Source organism: Thalassophryne amazonica, chromosome 5, assembly GCF_902500255.1.
Source record: "Thalassophryne amazonica chromosome 5, fThaAma1.1, whole genome shotgun sequence".
Classification (NCBI taxonomy): domain Eukaryota; kingdom Metazoa; phylum Chordata; class Actinopteri; order Batrachoidiformes; family Batrachoididae; genus Thalassophryne; species Thalassophryne amazonica.
This window is the reverse complement of record NC_047107.1, coordinates 50,937,611-50,953,526: the sequence shown is the minus strand read 5'-3', so window position 1 is coordinate 50,953,526 and position 15,916 is coordinate 50,937,611. Positions and strand designations below refer to the sequence as shown.

The 15,916-nt window shown below is 41.1% G+C and overlaps 1 protein-coding gene across 1 annotated transcript in view; it reads left to right on the top strand.

The window, feature by feature from the left end:
• Positions 1 to 5,061: 5,061 nt before the first annotated feature.
• cmya5 (cardiomyopathy associated 5) overlaps positions 5,062 to 15,916 on the top strand; it is a 31,546-nt gene continuing 20,691 nt past the window's right edge. Inside the window, exons 1-3 of the mRNA XM_034170186.1 lie at positions 5,062 to 5,339; positions 6,272 to 6,905; positions 10,515 to 13,178. Of these exons, the coding sequence (XP_034026077.1) occupies positions 5,224 to 5,339; positions 6,272 to 6,905; positions 10,515 to 13,178 (3,414 nt within the window). The 5' untranslated portion in view covers positions 5,062 to 5,223. The remainder of the gene's footprint in view (positions 5,340 to 6,271; positions 6,906 to 10,514; positions 13,179 to 15,916) is intronic.

The following is a 15,916-nucleotide window of genomic DNA, read 5'->3' as shown; positions in this document are numbered from 1 at the left end:
TTAAAGTGGTGGGTGGACTCATTTACATTTTGAGCAAAGCCAACTGAGTCTAATAATAGATTAAATGCAGTGTTGAGGCTGTCATTCTCAGCATCTGTGTGGTTGTTAAAATCGCCCACTATAATTATCTTATCTGAGCTAAGCACGAAGTCAGACAAAAGGTCTGAAAATTCACAGAGAAACTCACAGTAACGATCAGGTGGACGATAGATAATAATAAATAAAACTGTTTTTTGGGGCTTCCAATTTGGATGGACAAGACTAAGAGTCAAGCTTTCAAATGAATTAAAGCTCTGTCTGGGTTTTTGATTAATTAATAAGCTGGAATGGAAGATTGCTGCTAATCCTCCGCCTCGGCCCGTGCTACGAGCATTCTGGCAGTTAGTGTGACTCGGGGGTGTTGACTCATTTAAACTAACATATTCATCCTGCTGTAACCAGGTTTCTGTAAGGCAGAATAAATCAATATGTTGATCAATTATTATATCATTTACTAACAGGGACTTAGAAGAGAGAGACCTAATGTTTAATAGACCACATTTAACTGTTTTAGTCTGTGGTGCAGTTGAAGGTGCTATATTATTTTTTCTTTTTGAATTTTTATGCTTAAATAGATTTTTGCTGGTTATTGGTGGTCTGGGAGCAGGCACCGTCTCTACGGGGATGGGATAATGAGGGGATGGCAGGGGGAGAGAAGCTGCAGAGAGGTGTGTAAGACTACAACTCTGCTTCCTGGTCCCAACCCTGGATAGTCACGGTTTGGAGGATTTAAGAAAATTGGCCAGATTTCTAGAAATGAGAGCTGCTCCATCCAAAATGGGATGGATGCCGTCTCTCCTAACAAGACCAGGTTTTCCCCAGAAGCTTTGCCAATTATCTATGAAGCCCACCTCATTTTTTGGACACCACTCAGATAGCCAGCAATTCAAGGAGAACATGCGGCTAAACATGTCACTCCCGGTCCGATTGGGGGGGGGCCCAGAGAAAACTACAGAGTCCGACATTGTTTTTGCAAAGTTACACACCGATTCAATGTTAATTTTAGTGACCTCCGATTGGCGTAACCGGGTGTCATTACTGCCGATGTGAATTACAATCTTACCAAATTTATGCTTAGCCTTAGCCAGCAGTTTCAAATTTCCTTCAATGTCGCCTGCTCTGGCCTCCGGAAGACAGTTGACTATGGTTGCTGGTGTCGCAACTTCACATTTCTCAAAACAGAGTCGCCAATAACCAGAGTTTGATCCTCGGCGGGTGTGTCGCCGAGTGGGGAAAAACGGTTAGAGATGTGAACGGGTTGGCGGTGTACACGGGGCTTCTGTTTAGAACTACGCTTCCTCCTCACAGTCACCCAGTCGGCCTGCTTTCCCGGCTGCTCGGGATCTGCCAGAGGGAAACTAACGGCGGCTAAGCTACCTTGGTCCGCACCGACTACAGGGGCCTGGCTAGCTGTAGAATTTTCCACGGTGCGGAGCCGAGTCTCCAATTCGCCCAGCCTGGCCTCCAAAGCTACGAATAAGCTACACTTATTACAAGTACCATTACTGCTAAAGGAGGCCGAGGAATAACTAAACATTTCACACCCAGAGCAGAAAAGTGCAGGAGAGACAGGAGAAGCCGCCATGCTGAACCGGCTAAGAGCTAGTAGCTGCGCTAAGCTAGCGGATTCCTAAAGACACACAAAGTGAATAATGTGTAAATAATTTAGAGGTGATTCAGCAGAGAGAGTGCTTTAGTTAAGGCACGTGAAGATTACACTGTGAAACTACGGAAACTCTGAGCTGCCAAGCCCTAATATATATTTGTTTCAGTATCATGTAATTACGTGAAAAGTTTCATGTTATAACGTGATATTTATCATGTTATAACGTGATACTTATCACGTTATTTCGTGATATGAAATTATCATGTTATTTCATGATGCGCTATTTTCACGTTATAACGAGAAATTATCACGTTGTAACAAGAAATTATCACGTTATTTCGTGATATGAAATTATCACGTTATTCCGAGATAAGAAACTATCATGTTATTTCATGATATGCAACTATCACGTTATTCCGAGATATGCAACTATCACGTTATTCTGAGATAAGAAATTATCACGTTATTCTGAGATATGCAACTATCACGTTATTTCATGTTAAGCATTTATCATGTTATTTCATGATATGTAGGCTATTCAGGTAATTCAGCGCTTCAACACTTCCCAGGTTCAGTCAAGGAACATGGCTCGTCTGTGATGTAGGGGGATTTAAGGATCAATAAAAAGCATGAGCCAATACTTTTGCTATTTGTTTTTACTATAATCACAGTAAAAAAAAAAAAAGCAAACAGCCTTAGATAAGTAGCGCCCTTTACTGGTATTCTAGCGCCCTCTAGTGGCAGAATAGCAGAACAGGTATATGGCTGTGTGTCAAAGTAAAACCATATTGTTTTCACGTTATAACGTAAAAATACCATGAAATAACGTGATAAATGTTTATCACAAAATAACATGAAAATGTCATAATTCGAAATAACGTGATAATTTCATATTATGAAATAACGTGATCGATTCATATCTCGGAATAACGTGACAATTTCTTATCACGAAATAACATGATAATTTCACCATAAAACGTGAAAATACCATATCATGAAATAACATGATAGAGGTGCATCACGAAATAACGTGATAGATATCACGTTATAACGTAATAAATATCACGTTATAACATGAAACCTTTCACGTTATTACATGTTACTGAGTCAAATTATATTTATATGGCTGGCAGCTCCACGTCGCCGTAGTGAAACAAATCGTTATCTAGGTAACTAGATCAATCAGATTTAAACAGCTAACAGATACAGCAAAACACCGCTGTGCTCCGGAACAGGAAGTGATACAATACCGCAGTGAGAGCCAACCACCAGTAGAGCTTGCTGGTAGTCATCGAATGCAGCTACTTCAGAACTTCTAATAAGGCTCTTCTGGGGTCCATTGGGTCCACTGTGGGACATCAGCACCAGATACAGTCACACTGTCGTTGCCAGGCAGGGGCACCAAACAACGAAACCAAGAATTGATCAGAATAACCAGTCCACCATGACTTCAGTTTAATATTTATGCAACTTATTAACATGCAAATGTACTCATCAGGAGAGTGCTGTTCCACAAACAGCGCCCATGAGTTAGTTAAATGATACTGAATTCTGTCGTGGCAGTGATCATTTCTATTTACGTAAACAGAACGGAATTAAACAGTAAACGGAATTAAGAGAAGAGCCTTTATTGTTACTGAATACCAAACCAAAATTAGTCTTTTGGATCCTGCTTACAGTTAGCCAAAAATTCATCCCCTCAGATACACAATAAATATTGTATGCAGCTATGGTCCAGTGCAAACTCCAGGTCAAGCAACAGCACCTGGGTTAATGACGGTTAGAACATTTGCTTACTTAATCTGCACATTTTGATCTTAAAATGATCCCAGAGCTCCATGAGGAATTTCACACAAACACGAGGACAACATGGAAACTCCACAGAAAGGAAGTGAGCATTGGTGGAATTACACCCAGGACCTTCTTTCCGTGAGGTAAGAGTACTGTTGTGCCAATATAGCATTTGTTACTATAATTTTATATATTTACTTTATTCAACACTAATCAAGCAATTTGTTCCTCTTTTGGCTGCTCCCATTAGGGGTCGCCACAGCAGATCAATTGTTTCCATCTCACCCTGTCCTCTAACTTTCTCTGTCACATCAACCATCTGCATGTCCTCCCTCAGAACATCCATAAACCTCCTCTTTGGCTTCCCTCTTCTCCTCCTGCTCAGCATCCTTCTCCCTATATTCACTGAATTCCTCCTCTGCACATGTCCAAACCATTTCAATTTCGCCTCTCTGACTTTGTTTCCAAATCGTCCTACCTAAGTTGTCCCTCTGATATGTTCATTCCTAATCTTGTCCATGCTCATCACTCCCAAAGAGAATCACATCTTCAGCTCTGCCTCCTCCAGCTCTACCGCCTGTCTTTTAGTTAGTGCCATCTCTAAGCCATACAACATAGCTGGTCTCACTACTGGCTTGTAGAATTTCCCCTTCACTCTTGCTGATATTCTTCAGTCACTCCTGCCACCTTTTTTCACCCACTCCACCCTGCCTGCTCTCTCTTCTTCACCTCTCTACCACACTCTCCATTACTTTGGACAGTTGACCCCAAGTATTTAAACTCCTCTACTTTCACCACTTCAACTCCTTGTAAACAGATTATTCCACTGGGCTCCCTCCCATTCACACACATGTACTCAGTCTTACTCCTCCTGACTTTCATTCCCCTGCTCTCCAGAGCATATCTCCACCTCTCCAGGCTAGATTCAACCTATCTCTTTACTCTCACTACAGTTCACAATGTCATCTGCAAACATCATAGTCCATGAAGAGTCCTGTCTGATCTCATCCGTCAACCTGTCCATTACCATTGCGAACAAGCAAGGACTCAGAACTGATCCTTGGTGTAATCCCACCTCCACCTTGAATGAGTCTGTCATTCCTACTGTGCATCGCACCGCTGTCACACTATCCTTGTGTGTATGTGAATGACTAAATCTGACAAAAATAAAAAGGACATTTGAGACAAGGCTAAGACTAAATAAATAAAAAAACATGACAAAATTAACACTATTCTCAACAAACAAGTCAGGCTTAAAGTTCAAAGACCAGCAATCAGAATCAAACATCTTGAACATGATCAAAGATAACCAGTAACCAGCACAAGTAGAACCAATGTGAAAGACACCTGAAGTGTGTGTAGTGTTTGTGTGTTTCTGTTTAGCGTCAACCAGCAGTGGGTGGGAACCAGTGGGTTGTGTTTCAGCACATGATCTATATTTAACAGAGCAGAGGGGATTTTCATCTTAAAGTCACATTGTTACATTCAGCCGTTCAGCCCCAACACAGCAACACTCTCAGATTTTTAAAAAATAATATGTTTGAAAGTAATGTTGACTCAGTGTTCCTCTTCAGTGCAGTTAAGTACACAGTTACAAAGGCAGTCACACCTCAGCGTCTCCCCCTCTTTCTCCACTCCCCTTATCTTTGCCCTCTCAGTCTATTTGTGGCCCTCGCTGAGTCAAACAATCCACTCCAAACTTAGACCAACTCTTCTAAATTCCCAGTTGTGGAAAACACACAAAACAACGCTGGGAGCTGAGGCCGAGGCCACCAACTGCTACCAAGATGGAGGAATGTGGGAGTGTGGAGACGGAGATGACGGAGCTGCAGGAGTTGCAGAGCAACGCTTCCGAGGCAATGGGAGAGGACGATGAAGATGAGGTGGAGGAACTGAGAAACAGGTGCTTTAACAGCTGGTCCTCACTTTTCCGAGTCCTTCACGTCAAGCTGTTGTGTCACTTTAATGTTGTATAAAGTGGTTTATTTTTATGCTGGAAGGACCTGATTTGTTTTGCTGAGTCCACAAATGTGCAACATGGGTGTAGCTGAATCTGTAGTATGAGAAGGTTATGTTTCTGGACATTTTAGTGGATTTTGTTAAATGAGGGTTGCAGAAAGTGTCTCGAGTCTCAGTAACTGACTGGGCGGTTGTATCTGTCAATCTAGGCAGAACTCTGTTGGTCTTATTTTGGTTATACATGACCTCCAGCTGATGTGCTTGTATGAGGACTTGTCCACCTGGCCCTGACAGGACCTGTCCACCTGGCACTGAAGGCAACATTATTCTAATATTTATTCGCCATCATACATTTACATCTCGTACATCATGTTTCACACCAGGCACACTCTATCATTGCCAAGTCATAAATAGTTAGAGACCTTGATGTATGAGATGTTTCTGAGAACTTGGAGCATCTAGTCTCATATTACATGAATGACGTTTTGAGACGTCATGTTGCAACCCTGCTGAGGCCAAGCTGTATTCATAACACGTGAACTAGCTCAGGGTGTATTTGGTCATAAATTTGTTCACTCACACTGGCATCGTAGCATTATCTCAGTGACTAGGGTTAAAGATACACACTTCAAGGAATCATCTTGAAGCACAACCTGCAAGAGTTATGTTGTTTTTAGCCTAGGCTGGCTGGTACTGCTAAACATGACGGTGATTTGCATGCTGGCAGATTCCCCAGATGTTTTAGTTTGATTCATTGCTTTGTTGACTGAGCCAGTCCAGGAGACGGTTCTTGCAGTTAGACCATTTCATCATATGCTGCCTCTCGCACGTCTAGTTCTCCTTTCCTCTAACTGTCTCCACTGCTGTCTCCTCCAGTCTGCGAGAGGTGGTGCAGGATCCCACTGTTAAGCCCAAACTGCAGTGCCTCGTGGTCGATCCATCCTTCTCCATGGTAACAGTCCAAAGTGAGGACAGTGGCATTGTCTGGGAGACTGCATCTAGCCGCTGTTCTACCCCCTGGGCATCTGACACAAGCTCCATATCTGAAGGCTACAGCATGGAAGGCTCCGGAGTGCCCGGAAAGATTACTATCTTCTTCGATGAGGACAAAATAGTCCACAGGAGAACTCGGTCTGGTGGACGTAGCAGCCGACTGAGCCGACCTGGAAGTTCAAGGTCAACGTCAGGTCTAGGAGTGGAGAGACCAGAGATGGCTGAAGTTTCTGTTCCCAATGTCAAACAGGAGAAAACTGAAATAACACCAGATTTGGAGGAAATTAAAAGCAAAGATCAGCAGCTGTTCAGTTTGATTTCAGAAGGTTATGAGATTCTCAATATCAGAGTACCCTCCAAACTTCCGACTGTAGATGAGGAGGAAAGCACTGATCTGCAGGACAATTTGTCTTATCTGGACCAGACTCCCAAAATCAGGTCACGAAGCTACACCGACCTGGAACAACCACAGAATCATGCTTTAACCCAGGAGGTGGAAATACTTGAGCACAAAGAGGTACTTATGGATATATATATTTTTAATATGAATATTTGTTATGAAATGACATTTAATTACCTCCACCAAGGAGGTTATGTTTTCATTGCAGCTTGTCTGTCTGATAGTTTTGTAGTCAGCAAGATATCTGACAAGGACATTAATGGATTTCAATTAAAATTGATAATGAAGTAGACCTTGGATCAAGGAAGAGTTGATCAAATTTCAGTGAAGGTGTGGATTAAGGGTGAGTCTTGCCTTTCATCTTTGATCCTAATTCTTTTGATTTGGATTTTGTCTTTGAACTCTGACCTTTATTCCTTTGATTCTGTAATTAGCACTCCTGAATAAATCAGTGATCAGGGTTAAAGATCAGCTATCAGGGCCAAAGCTCATGATCAAAGGTCAGCAATCAGAATCAAGGTTTGGTAATCAGGATTACAACTCTATGATTGAGATCAAAGGTTAGGATCAAAAATCAGTATTCAAAGATAAGTGATCATAAAAAAAGATTGGGCTCAAGATAACAGGTCAGAAGTCTCAAAGAAAGGTGGCCAATCAGGATCTACAAACAGTAAAGGAGAAAACGTCTACGGTAGTGAATGTGACTGCTGGCTCTTTGGGGAGGTATGTGGTCTCTGGTGGCCCATTTAGTTTATAATGTATTTTTGCTGCCATTCACCTGAAATTAACATGGTCTCTAATGCATAAATAAATTCTAATTAATAAAGTACATTACCAGTCAAAAGTTGGGACACAAGATCCCATTCAATCTAAACTTTTGTGTATACTGAGCAAGATCTCAGCAATCGACCATTTGTGACACCTGTGTTGTCATATCGACTCCGCAATCTCCAAATAGTGAAGCACTGGCACAGCGCACGCATGCAACTTCCTACTGTGATAGTTCACCAGTGGTCATAAGAATGATCTTTTCATTTAGACACAACAATACCATCAATGCAGTCTGCATTAACTTGATGCAGACTGGTAATGTTATTCTCTAAAAAAGCCCTCCGTAAAGCTAGGACATCTTACTACTCATCACTAATTGAAGAAAATAAGAACAACCCCAGGTTTCTCTTCAGCACTGTAGCCAGGCTGACAAAGAGTCAGAGCTCTATTGAGCCGAGTATTCCTTTAACTTTAACTAGTAATGACTTCATGACTTTCTTTGCTAATAAAATTTTAACTATTAGAGAAAAAATTACTCATAACCATCCCAAAGATGTATCGTTATCTTTGGCTGCTTTCAGTGATGCCGGTATTTGGTTAGACTCTTTCTCTCAGATTGTTCTGTCTGAGTTATTTTCATTAGTTACTTCATCCAAACCATCAACATGTCTATTAGACCCCATTCCTACCAGGCTGCTCAAGGAAGCCCTACCATTATTTAATGCTTCGATCTTAAATATGATCAATCTATCTTTATTAGTTGGCTATGTACCACAGGCTTTTAAGGTGGCAGTAATTAAACCATTACTTAAAAAGCCATCACTTGACCCAGTTATCTTAGCTAATTATAGGCCAATCTCCAACCTTCCTTTTCTCTCAAAAATTCTTGAAAGGGTAGTTGTAAAACAGCTAACTGATGATCTGCAGAGGAATGGTCTATTTGAAGAGTTTCAGTCAGGTTTTAGAATTCATCATAGTACAGAAACAGCATTAGTGAAGGTTACAAATGATCTTCTTATGGCCTCAGACAGTGGACTCATCTCTGTGCTTGTTCTGTTAGACCTCAGTGCTGCTTTTGATACTGTTGACCATAAAATTTTATTACAGAGATTAGAGCATGCCATAGGTATTAAAGGCACTGCGCTGCGGTGGTTTGAATCATATTTATCTAATAGATTACAATTTGTTCATGTAAATGGGGAATCTTCTTCACAGACTAAGGTTAATTATGGAGTTCCACAAGGTTCTGTGCTAGGACCAATTTTATTCACTTTATACATGTTTCCCTTAGGCAGTATTATTAGACGGCATTGCTTAAATTTTCATTGTTACGCAGATGATACCCAGCTTTATCTATCCATGAAGCCAGAGGACACACACCAATTAGCTAAACTGCAGGATTGTCTTACAGACATAAAGACATGGATGACCTCTAATTTCCTGCTTTTAAACTCAGATAAAACTGAAGTTATTGTACTTGGCCCCACAAATCTTAGAAACATGGTGTCTAACCAGATCCTTACTCTGGATGGCATTACCCTGACCTCTAGTAATACTGTGAGAAATCTTGGAGTCATTTTTGATCAGGATATGTCATTCAAAGCGCATATTACACAAATATGTAGGACTGCTTTTTTGCATTTACGCAATATCTCTAAAATTAGAAAGGTCTTGTCTCAGAGTGATGCTGAAAAACTAATTCATGCATTTATTTCCTCTAGGCTGGACTATTGTAATTCATTATTATCAGGTTGTCCTAAAAGTTCCCTGAAAAGCCTTCAGTTAATTCAAAATGCTGCAGCTAGAGTACTAATGGGGACTAGGAGGAGAGAGCATATCTCACCCATATTGGCCTCTCTTCATTGGCTTCCTGTTAATTCTAGAACAGAATTTAAAATTCTTCTTCTTACTTATAAGGTTTTGAATAATCAGGTCCCATCTTATCTTAGGGACCTCATAGTACCATATCACCCCAATAGAGCGCTTCGCTCTCAGACTGCAGACTTACTTGTAGTTCCTAGGGTTTGTAAGAGTAGAATGGGAGGCAGAGCCTTCAGCTTTCAGGCTCCTCTCCTGTGGAACCAGCTCCCAATTCAGATCAGGGAGACAGACACCCTCTCTACTTTTAAGATTAGGCTTAAAACTTTCCTTTTTGCTAAAGCTTATAGTTAGGGCTGGATCAGGTGACCCTGAACCATCCCTTAGTTATGCTGCTATAGACTTAGACTGCTGGGGGGTTCCCATGATGCACTGAGTGTTTCCTTTCTCTTTTTGCTCTGTATGCACCACTCTGCATTTAATCATTAGTGATTGATCTCTGCTCCCCTCCACAGCATGTCTTTTTCCTGGTTCTCTCACTCAGCCCCAACCAGTCCCAGCAGAAGACTGCCCCTCCCTGAGCCTGGTTCTGCTGGAAGTTTCTTCCTGTTAAAAGGGAGTTTTTCCTTCCCACTGTCGCCAAGTGCTTGCTCACAGGGGGTCGTTTTGACCGTTGGGGTTTTTACGTAATTATTGTATGGCTTTGCCTTACAATATAAAGCGCCTTGGGGCAACTGTTTGTTGTGATTTGGTGCTATATAAATAAAATTGATTGATTGATTGATTCTTAATTAGATGTTTATCAGATGTTTATTTCATGCATGTAAAAAGGATTGGCTAGTGAAAATGAGTAAACCTGTTAGGATATACAGTATTGTTAGTACTCCCTTGTGGTGCTCTCTCAGCTGGCATAAAACTTGTGCCAAATCAACATGCAGATCCTCACTGGATCTGCTGTGGCGACCCGAGTGAAAACAAGGGAGCAGCTGAAGGGACTCACTTTTATCTGTCTCTCGCCACTTGTGTAATTCTGCATTGTAATTGTTATTACACATTCCTAAATCCACTGGATGGGGGTATGTTGAAGGAACAAAATACAAAATCAATATTGTATGCTTTTTTTGAATTTCTCCACAGCCATTGAAGGAACCATCAGCAGAAACTCAGCAAGACGTCATCAGTGACATTGATTATTTTGAGAAGTTTACCCTGGTGGATGAGGTGGTTCCTGGAGAGCAAGCTACAGACTTCATGGAGGAGGTGCAACAGGCTAAAGTAAAGCCCCAAGCAGAGGAGCAGAAGCCCAGCACAGAGAAATGGATAGGCAGCACCTCTGTGTCAGAAGACTCGTTCATCTTGGTTACAGATATGGAAATAGTTGGGGAGCATCTGGACGAGGTGTTCTATGGAAACGGGGCTCCCGCTGGTGGGCAGCATCAGAGATTAGATGATGCAGCAGAAGTATGTATGAGAATGAGAAGGGACAGTCAGAGATCTATGAAGGAGAGCGGTTCAGTGTTGTTTGGGAGTGAAGAGACCACCCTCACCCCCATTTTTCTCTCCCCAGGACCACCTAAGATCATTGACCCAATCCTACTGGAAGAGCCCACTGCCATGTCTTTCATGTATTCTGACCTTTATGAAGATGCCATAGGTGAGAAGAAGAGTGACGAGGAATGCTCTGAGGCGGAGAGCATGGCATCTGAGAAATGTTTCAAGAAATGTCTATCAGATTCAGAGGAAACAGAAGGTTATCTGGAGAAGTTTATCTTGAAAGATGAAACTCCAACAATACATATTCCATCAGAGCCAGTCAAAGAGAAGGAGGGAGCGTGTAGGATGATGTGGTCACAGAGTGAGTTTGAAACCACAGGATGTTTGACCAGAGTGGTCCTACAAGAAGACGAGGACAACAAAGGGGAACCAAAGCCGCAAGAAGTCAGTTGCACAGAAATGGTCAAAGATGCACAATTTGAAGAGAAAGAACAAGTTGTGAAACAAAATGAAACTGAGGAATGGCAACTCTTTCCAATGAGAGAAGAACAAACTATTGTAGCACCTTCATTTGAAGTAATTCAGGAGTCTAAACCAACTGACAAAGTGGAACTTCAGGCACAGAGAGACCAGACTGAAAAACCAGAGCATGATACACAACACGTGGGCAGTAATTTAGAAAAACCAAAGTGTGAGGATCCTCAGAGAGATCAACAATGTCAGCAAAGCTTTACTGAAACCTGTCAGCCACATCAGACGCAAACACACATGGAAACAACTCCTGAAGCACTTTTAAAGCCTACTGAGGGAGCAGAAACCAAAGATCCCCCAGGCAGTGAGGTGAATGAGATGTTTTATAAATCTGAATTACCAAGAGAGATAACGTCTGAGGAGCCTATTGTTGATGCTGCGACGGTAGTGAGTGATGACAAAATGTTGACTGAGATGATGGCTGAAGCTTTGGCTCAAACAGAAACACCTGAACCAGCAGTGTGTGGAGAAAGCAAAGCAGTGCTTCCCGAACTTGGTGTTCTTAATGACTGTGAATGTGTAGTAGGAGAAGTGAATGAAGTGACGCAAAATGCATTCCACGAAAACAAGATTCAAGACCAGGTTCAGGATATAACTAAGGTTGAGATGCTAGATGTTCAAAGAATGGTACTTGAAGGAGAAAAAGGACAGGAGCTGCCAGTGGAAGAAACTGCAGGTGAGAGTCCTTTGTTAGAATCTCAAAGTAAAGTTGAAGCTGCTGATTCAGAGTCAGAAATTAAAGTTGAGATTTCAGATAAAGTTGTTGGACCTCCATTGGCAGGAATAGTTGAGATGGAGATTGAAGTGGTGCCGCCTGAAATACTTGAATCTGAACTGCAGGTGGAAAAGGAGCCTGTTAGTCTCACAGAATTAAATAAAACATCTCATCCAGAGGGTACTGGGGCTGTTCAGGAGATGGTGAATGTGGGTGATGAGTTAATCCTCATGGTTCCCAAAGAACAAGCCATGGAGATGGACATAGATATCAACCAACGGCCAGAGAAGATTGCAAAAAATGGAACAGAAGCTCCTGCTGAACCCTGTGAATATCTTCTAATAACTCAAGTGGCCACATCTTCAAAGCCTCAAGAAAAAGCAGACACTGGTCCAAAGCAAGAAGAACTACCCACAAATGACTCAGTAGAAAGGAGGTACTCACCTCTGGTTCCCGTGGAGAAAGCTGAGACTGAGGGGCAGGAGATGGAAGTTGACTCTAGAGATGACAGTGGAGTAGTTTCCACTCTGAGGAGTTTTATCCCTCAGGTGGATTTGTTCAGGCTGAGCACGGATGTGGACCATGAGGCTGAAACACATCAGCAGTCAAATGCCTCACAAACAGACATTATCAAAGCAGATGTTGGACCAGACGTTGAGCTACAGGTGGAGGATGTGGGTCAAAAGATGGAGCAGGATGAGGCGGCAGGTGAGAGTGCAGAGATGTCTGCTGAGGAGATGGAATATGAGATCATATCTAAACAGGAGGCCAGAGAGCTGATGGATACAGATGTTTGGCCTGAGCCTGGACAGAAGACAGGAGAGGAGGCAGAGGTTGAAGAGAGAATGTTAGATCTGTCTCCAGAAGAAGATCTTTTTGAGGCTGATTATGACATCATTGATGCTGAAGAGGAGAATCAGGCTCGACTGGCTGCTGAGCTTCAAGGGATGGACTGGTTCTGCCTCACCTGTGGGTGTCTCCTCTCAGAGGAAGAGTGTGCATCAGGTGCTCTTTGGGATCATGAGGTGACATCTGTGGACAGAGCCTATGAAGACATCAAGGTAATCAACTATGTGGAATGTGGATGGACACATGATTTCAGTAGACACAGGATTAGAGCCAGGGTTGGGAGGGTTACTTTAAAAATGTATTCTGATACAGTTACTAGTTACCTGTTGAAAAATGTAATCAGTAATGTAATCCAAGTACCATAATATTAAAGTAATGTAATTTGATTACTTTCAATTACTTCTGGATTACTCCAATATCAAATGTGCTAATACAGACAAAAGAAACTAAATAGAAATAGTCTTAAATAGTCTTAGTTTATTAAGCAAAAATAAAACTTTCTTTTACATGGCATGCTCTGTTTTACTTAACATTATGAATTAAGAGCGCCCACAATATTGTTTTAAACACACCCAGTGTTCATCTGCTAAATTTTCAACAAAAAATGCCAAACAAATGAAGGATAATGAAAACTCAGGCGTGTGCGGATGAATTTGTAATTAAAAGTGGCTTGCAGAGCAATATGCAAAACAAAAAAAAAGTCTACTACTTGTTCAGTAAACATAAAATTATCTTACTTTAGTCCTTCACAAAGCATTCGCACCATGTTTAACATATCAGTCCACTTACTGAACTTTCAAAATAAGAACAACAGCATAATGAAGACCATTAAGTAAATACTGTCAGTAAGGAGGTGTGATCACCATTTTAATTCCGGGCAAGTTAGTGATTTGCGTGCATAGAAGTTCAAGAAACAGGTGGAATATGCCGGAAAGCTGCGCATGTTGGCAAAGCCACAAACGGAGAAACAAGGGAGACAATATTTCCTTCCATAAGTAAGTGGTTTTGGTTATTATTGTCACTTTGTCCGTGATATTTGGATGATAAACAGCTGTATGTCTCCTGCCGTACCTGTGTCGCCCGATGACATGGACCATTAACTCTTCACTTATGTCTAGTTGATATTTTCCACTGCTAGACCAATGTCTAGTTAAAATACTTGTCGTTAGTGATTAAAATTGTTCGATAAGACAGGATTTTTTTAATTTGCACCTTAAAATAATGAGATTATAATGACCCGCGCTGTGCCGCTCACAGTCACACCCACACAGAGAGATGTGTACACACACCACTGACTTCATGAATGAAACTCGGTCAATAAAGGATAATTGTGTAAAAATATATGTATATAAATGTATTGTAATGGTTTTAGGAGCCGCGCTGCGTTGAACACAGCAGCAGCTCAGCTCAGCAGCTTGAACAGCGCAGATCCGTGTAACTTTAAACACTAATATTTGGGAATGTGTGTGTGTCAGAGTAAGTTTAATACTCTCCTGACATAATTTAATGTCATTTAATTTTACTGGCTCGATATCCAGTCAAAATGGCATTTTAACACATATTTTGCGAGCATTTTTCTGAGTGCGTTCAGTCGCGAATCTCCATTGAAAATGCATTAACATCCGGGTACTTCATCACGTACCTCTTGGGGGGTTGACCATAAGCAGCCTACTGTACTGTGGTTCCACTGAATTTGCTCCCTCCTCCTCAAAGACTGTGAATTCAAAAAAATCCTAAAAAAAAAGATTTTCTATTTTAATAATGTGGTACAACAGTAATCTCGCTCCTTGACGCATCACAATACACCTATCGCGATTTGATACATATGGAAATACATAATTATATTGTTCACACTTACAATGCAGAGAGTAATCAGTGAAGTATAAATTGTTATCCTTGATATTTCCTATTTGTGTAGTTTACAAATAATGTATTATTCCTGACATGCAGTGGTTGACTTTTTATGGTGTTACGACACTCATTTAAAAAAAAATACACAATGTATTATTCCACCCCTATTTAATAGGTTATACGTACGTTGCTGCTTAAAGTTCAGCAACACAAACCAATCAATTAAAAAAAATTAACTTGCAGGGAAAAAGTACCAGTCATTAGACACAGACACACAGACATGATTACACTATTCCTGCCTGTGGTGGAGTAGTGTTTCATAATAAACATGCTTTACAAATACTGTAGACATTAAACATAATTTAATTTTATTTAATTTAACCTTTATTTAACCATGATCAAGATCTCTTTTACAAGGGAGATCTTGACAATTATAAAGTTCCCAATTCACCTAACCTATAAAATATTCTAATCCAGTTATATTTTTTCCACAAATCTGATTGGTTAATCGTGTGAGATTTCAGATTTTATAATAACTGGGTAATGGTGGCAAAATATTTGACCGTTTCACATTTGGATGTATGACTGTTTCACATTTGGATGTATCACTCCGCGCCCTGAGCGGTGTTCTGACGAGATGTCATTCCTGTTGACAGGCCAGCCCTCCACGCAACTGCACATGCATATGCAGTATTGTCGGGACACGGAACTGTCGATTTATGCAACGAGACGCACAATTGGACAGAACACTGGCCGCGTATGCTGCTAGCTGTTAAGCTCATTAATTAATGTGTATTTTACTATATGGATGCTTATTCTGTCATCTGTTTTACATGTTAGAACTTTTTTTTTGTTGTCCTTTGTTTATTTGATCTTTGTTATTGGTAGTATGGCCACACTCAGTGGGTTGCTCACCCCACTGAGTGTGGTCTGCTTGAGTTTTTTCCTAAAAAAAATGTCAGAGGGAGTTTTTCCTGACCACATGCTCAAGGGGGTTAGACTTTACCCTTGTGAAGCACCTGGTATTATATATCACACAAAACTCTACCAAATATCACTTAAATGTATTTGTATAGCATGAAATCACAACAGGAATCAT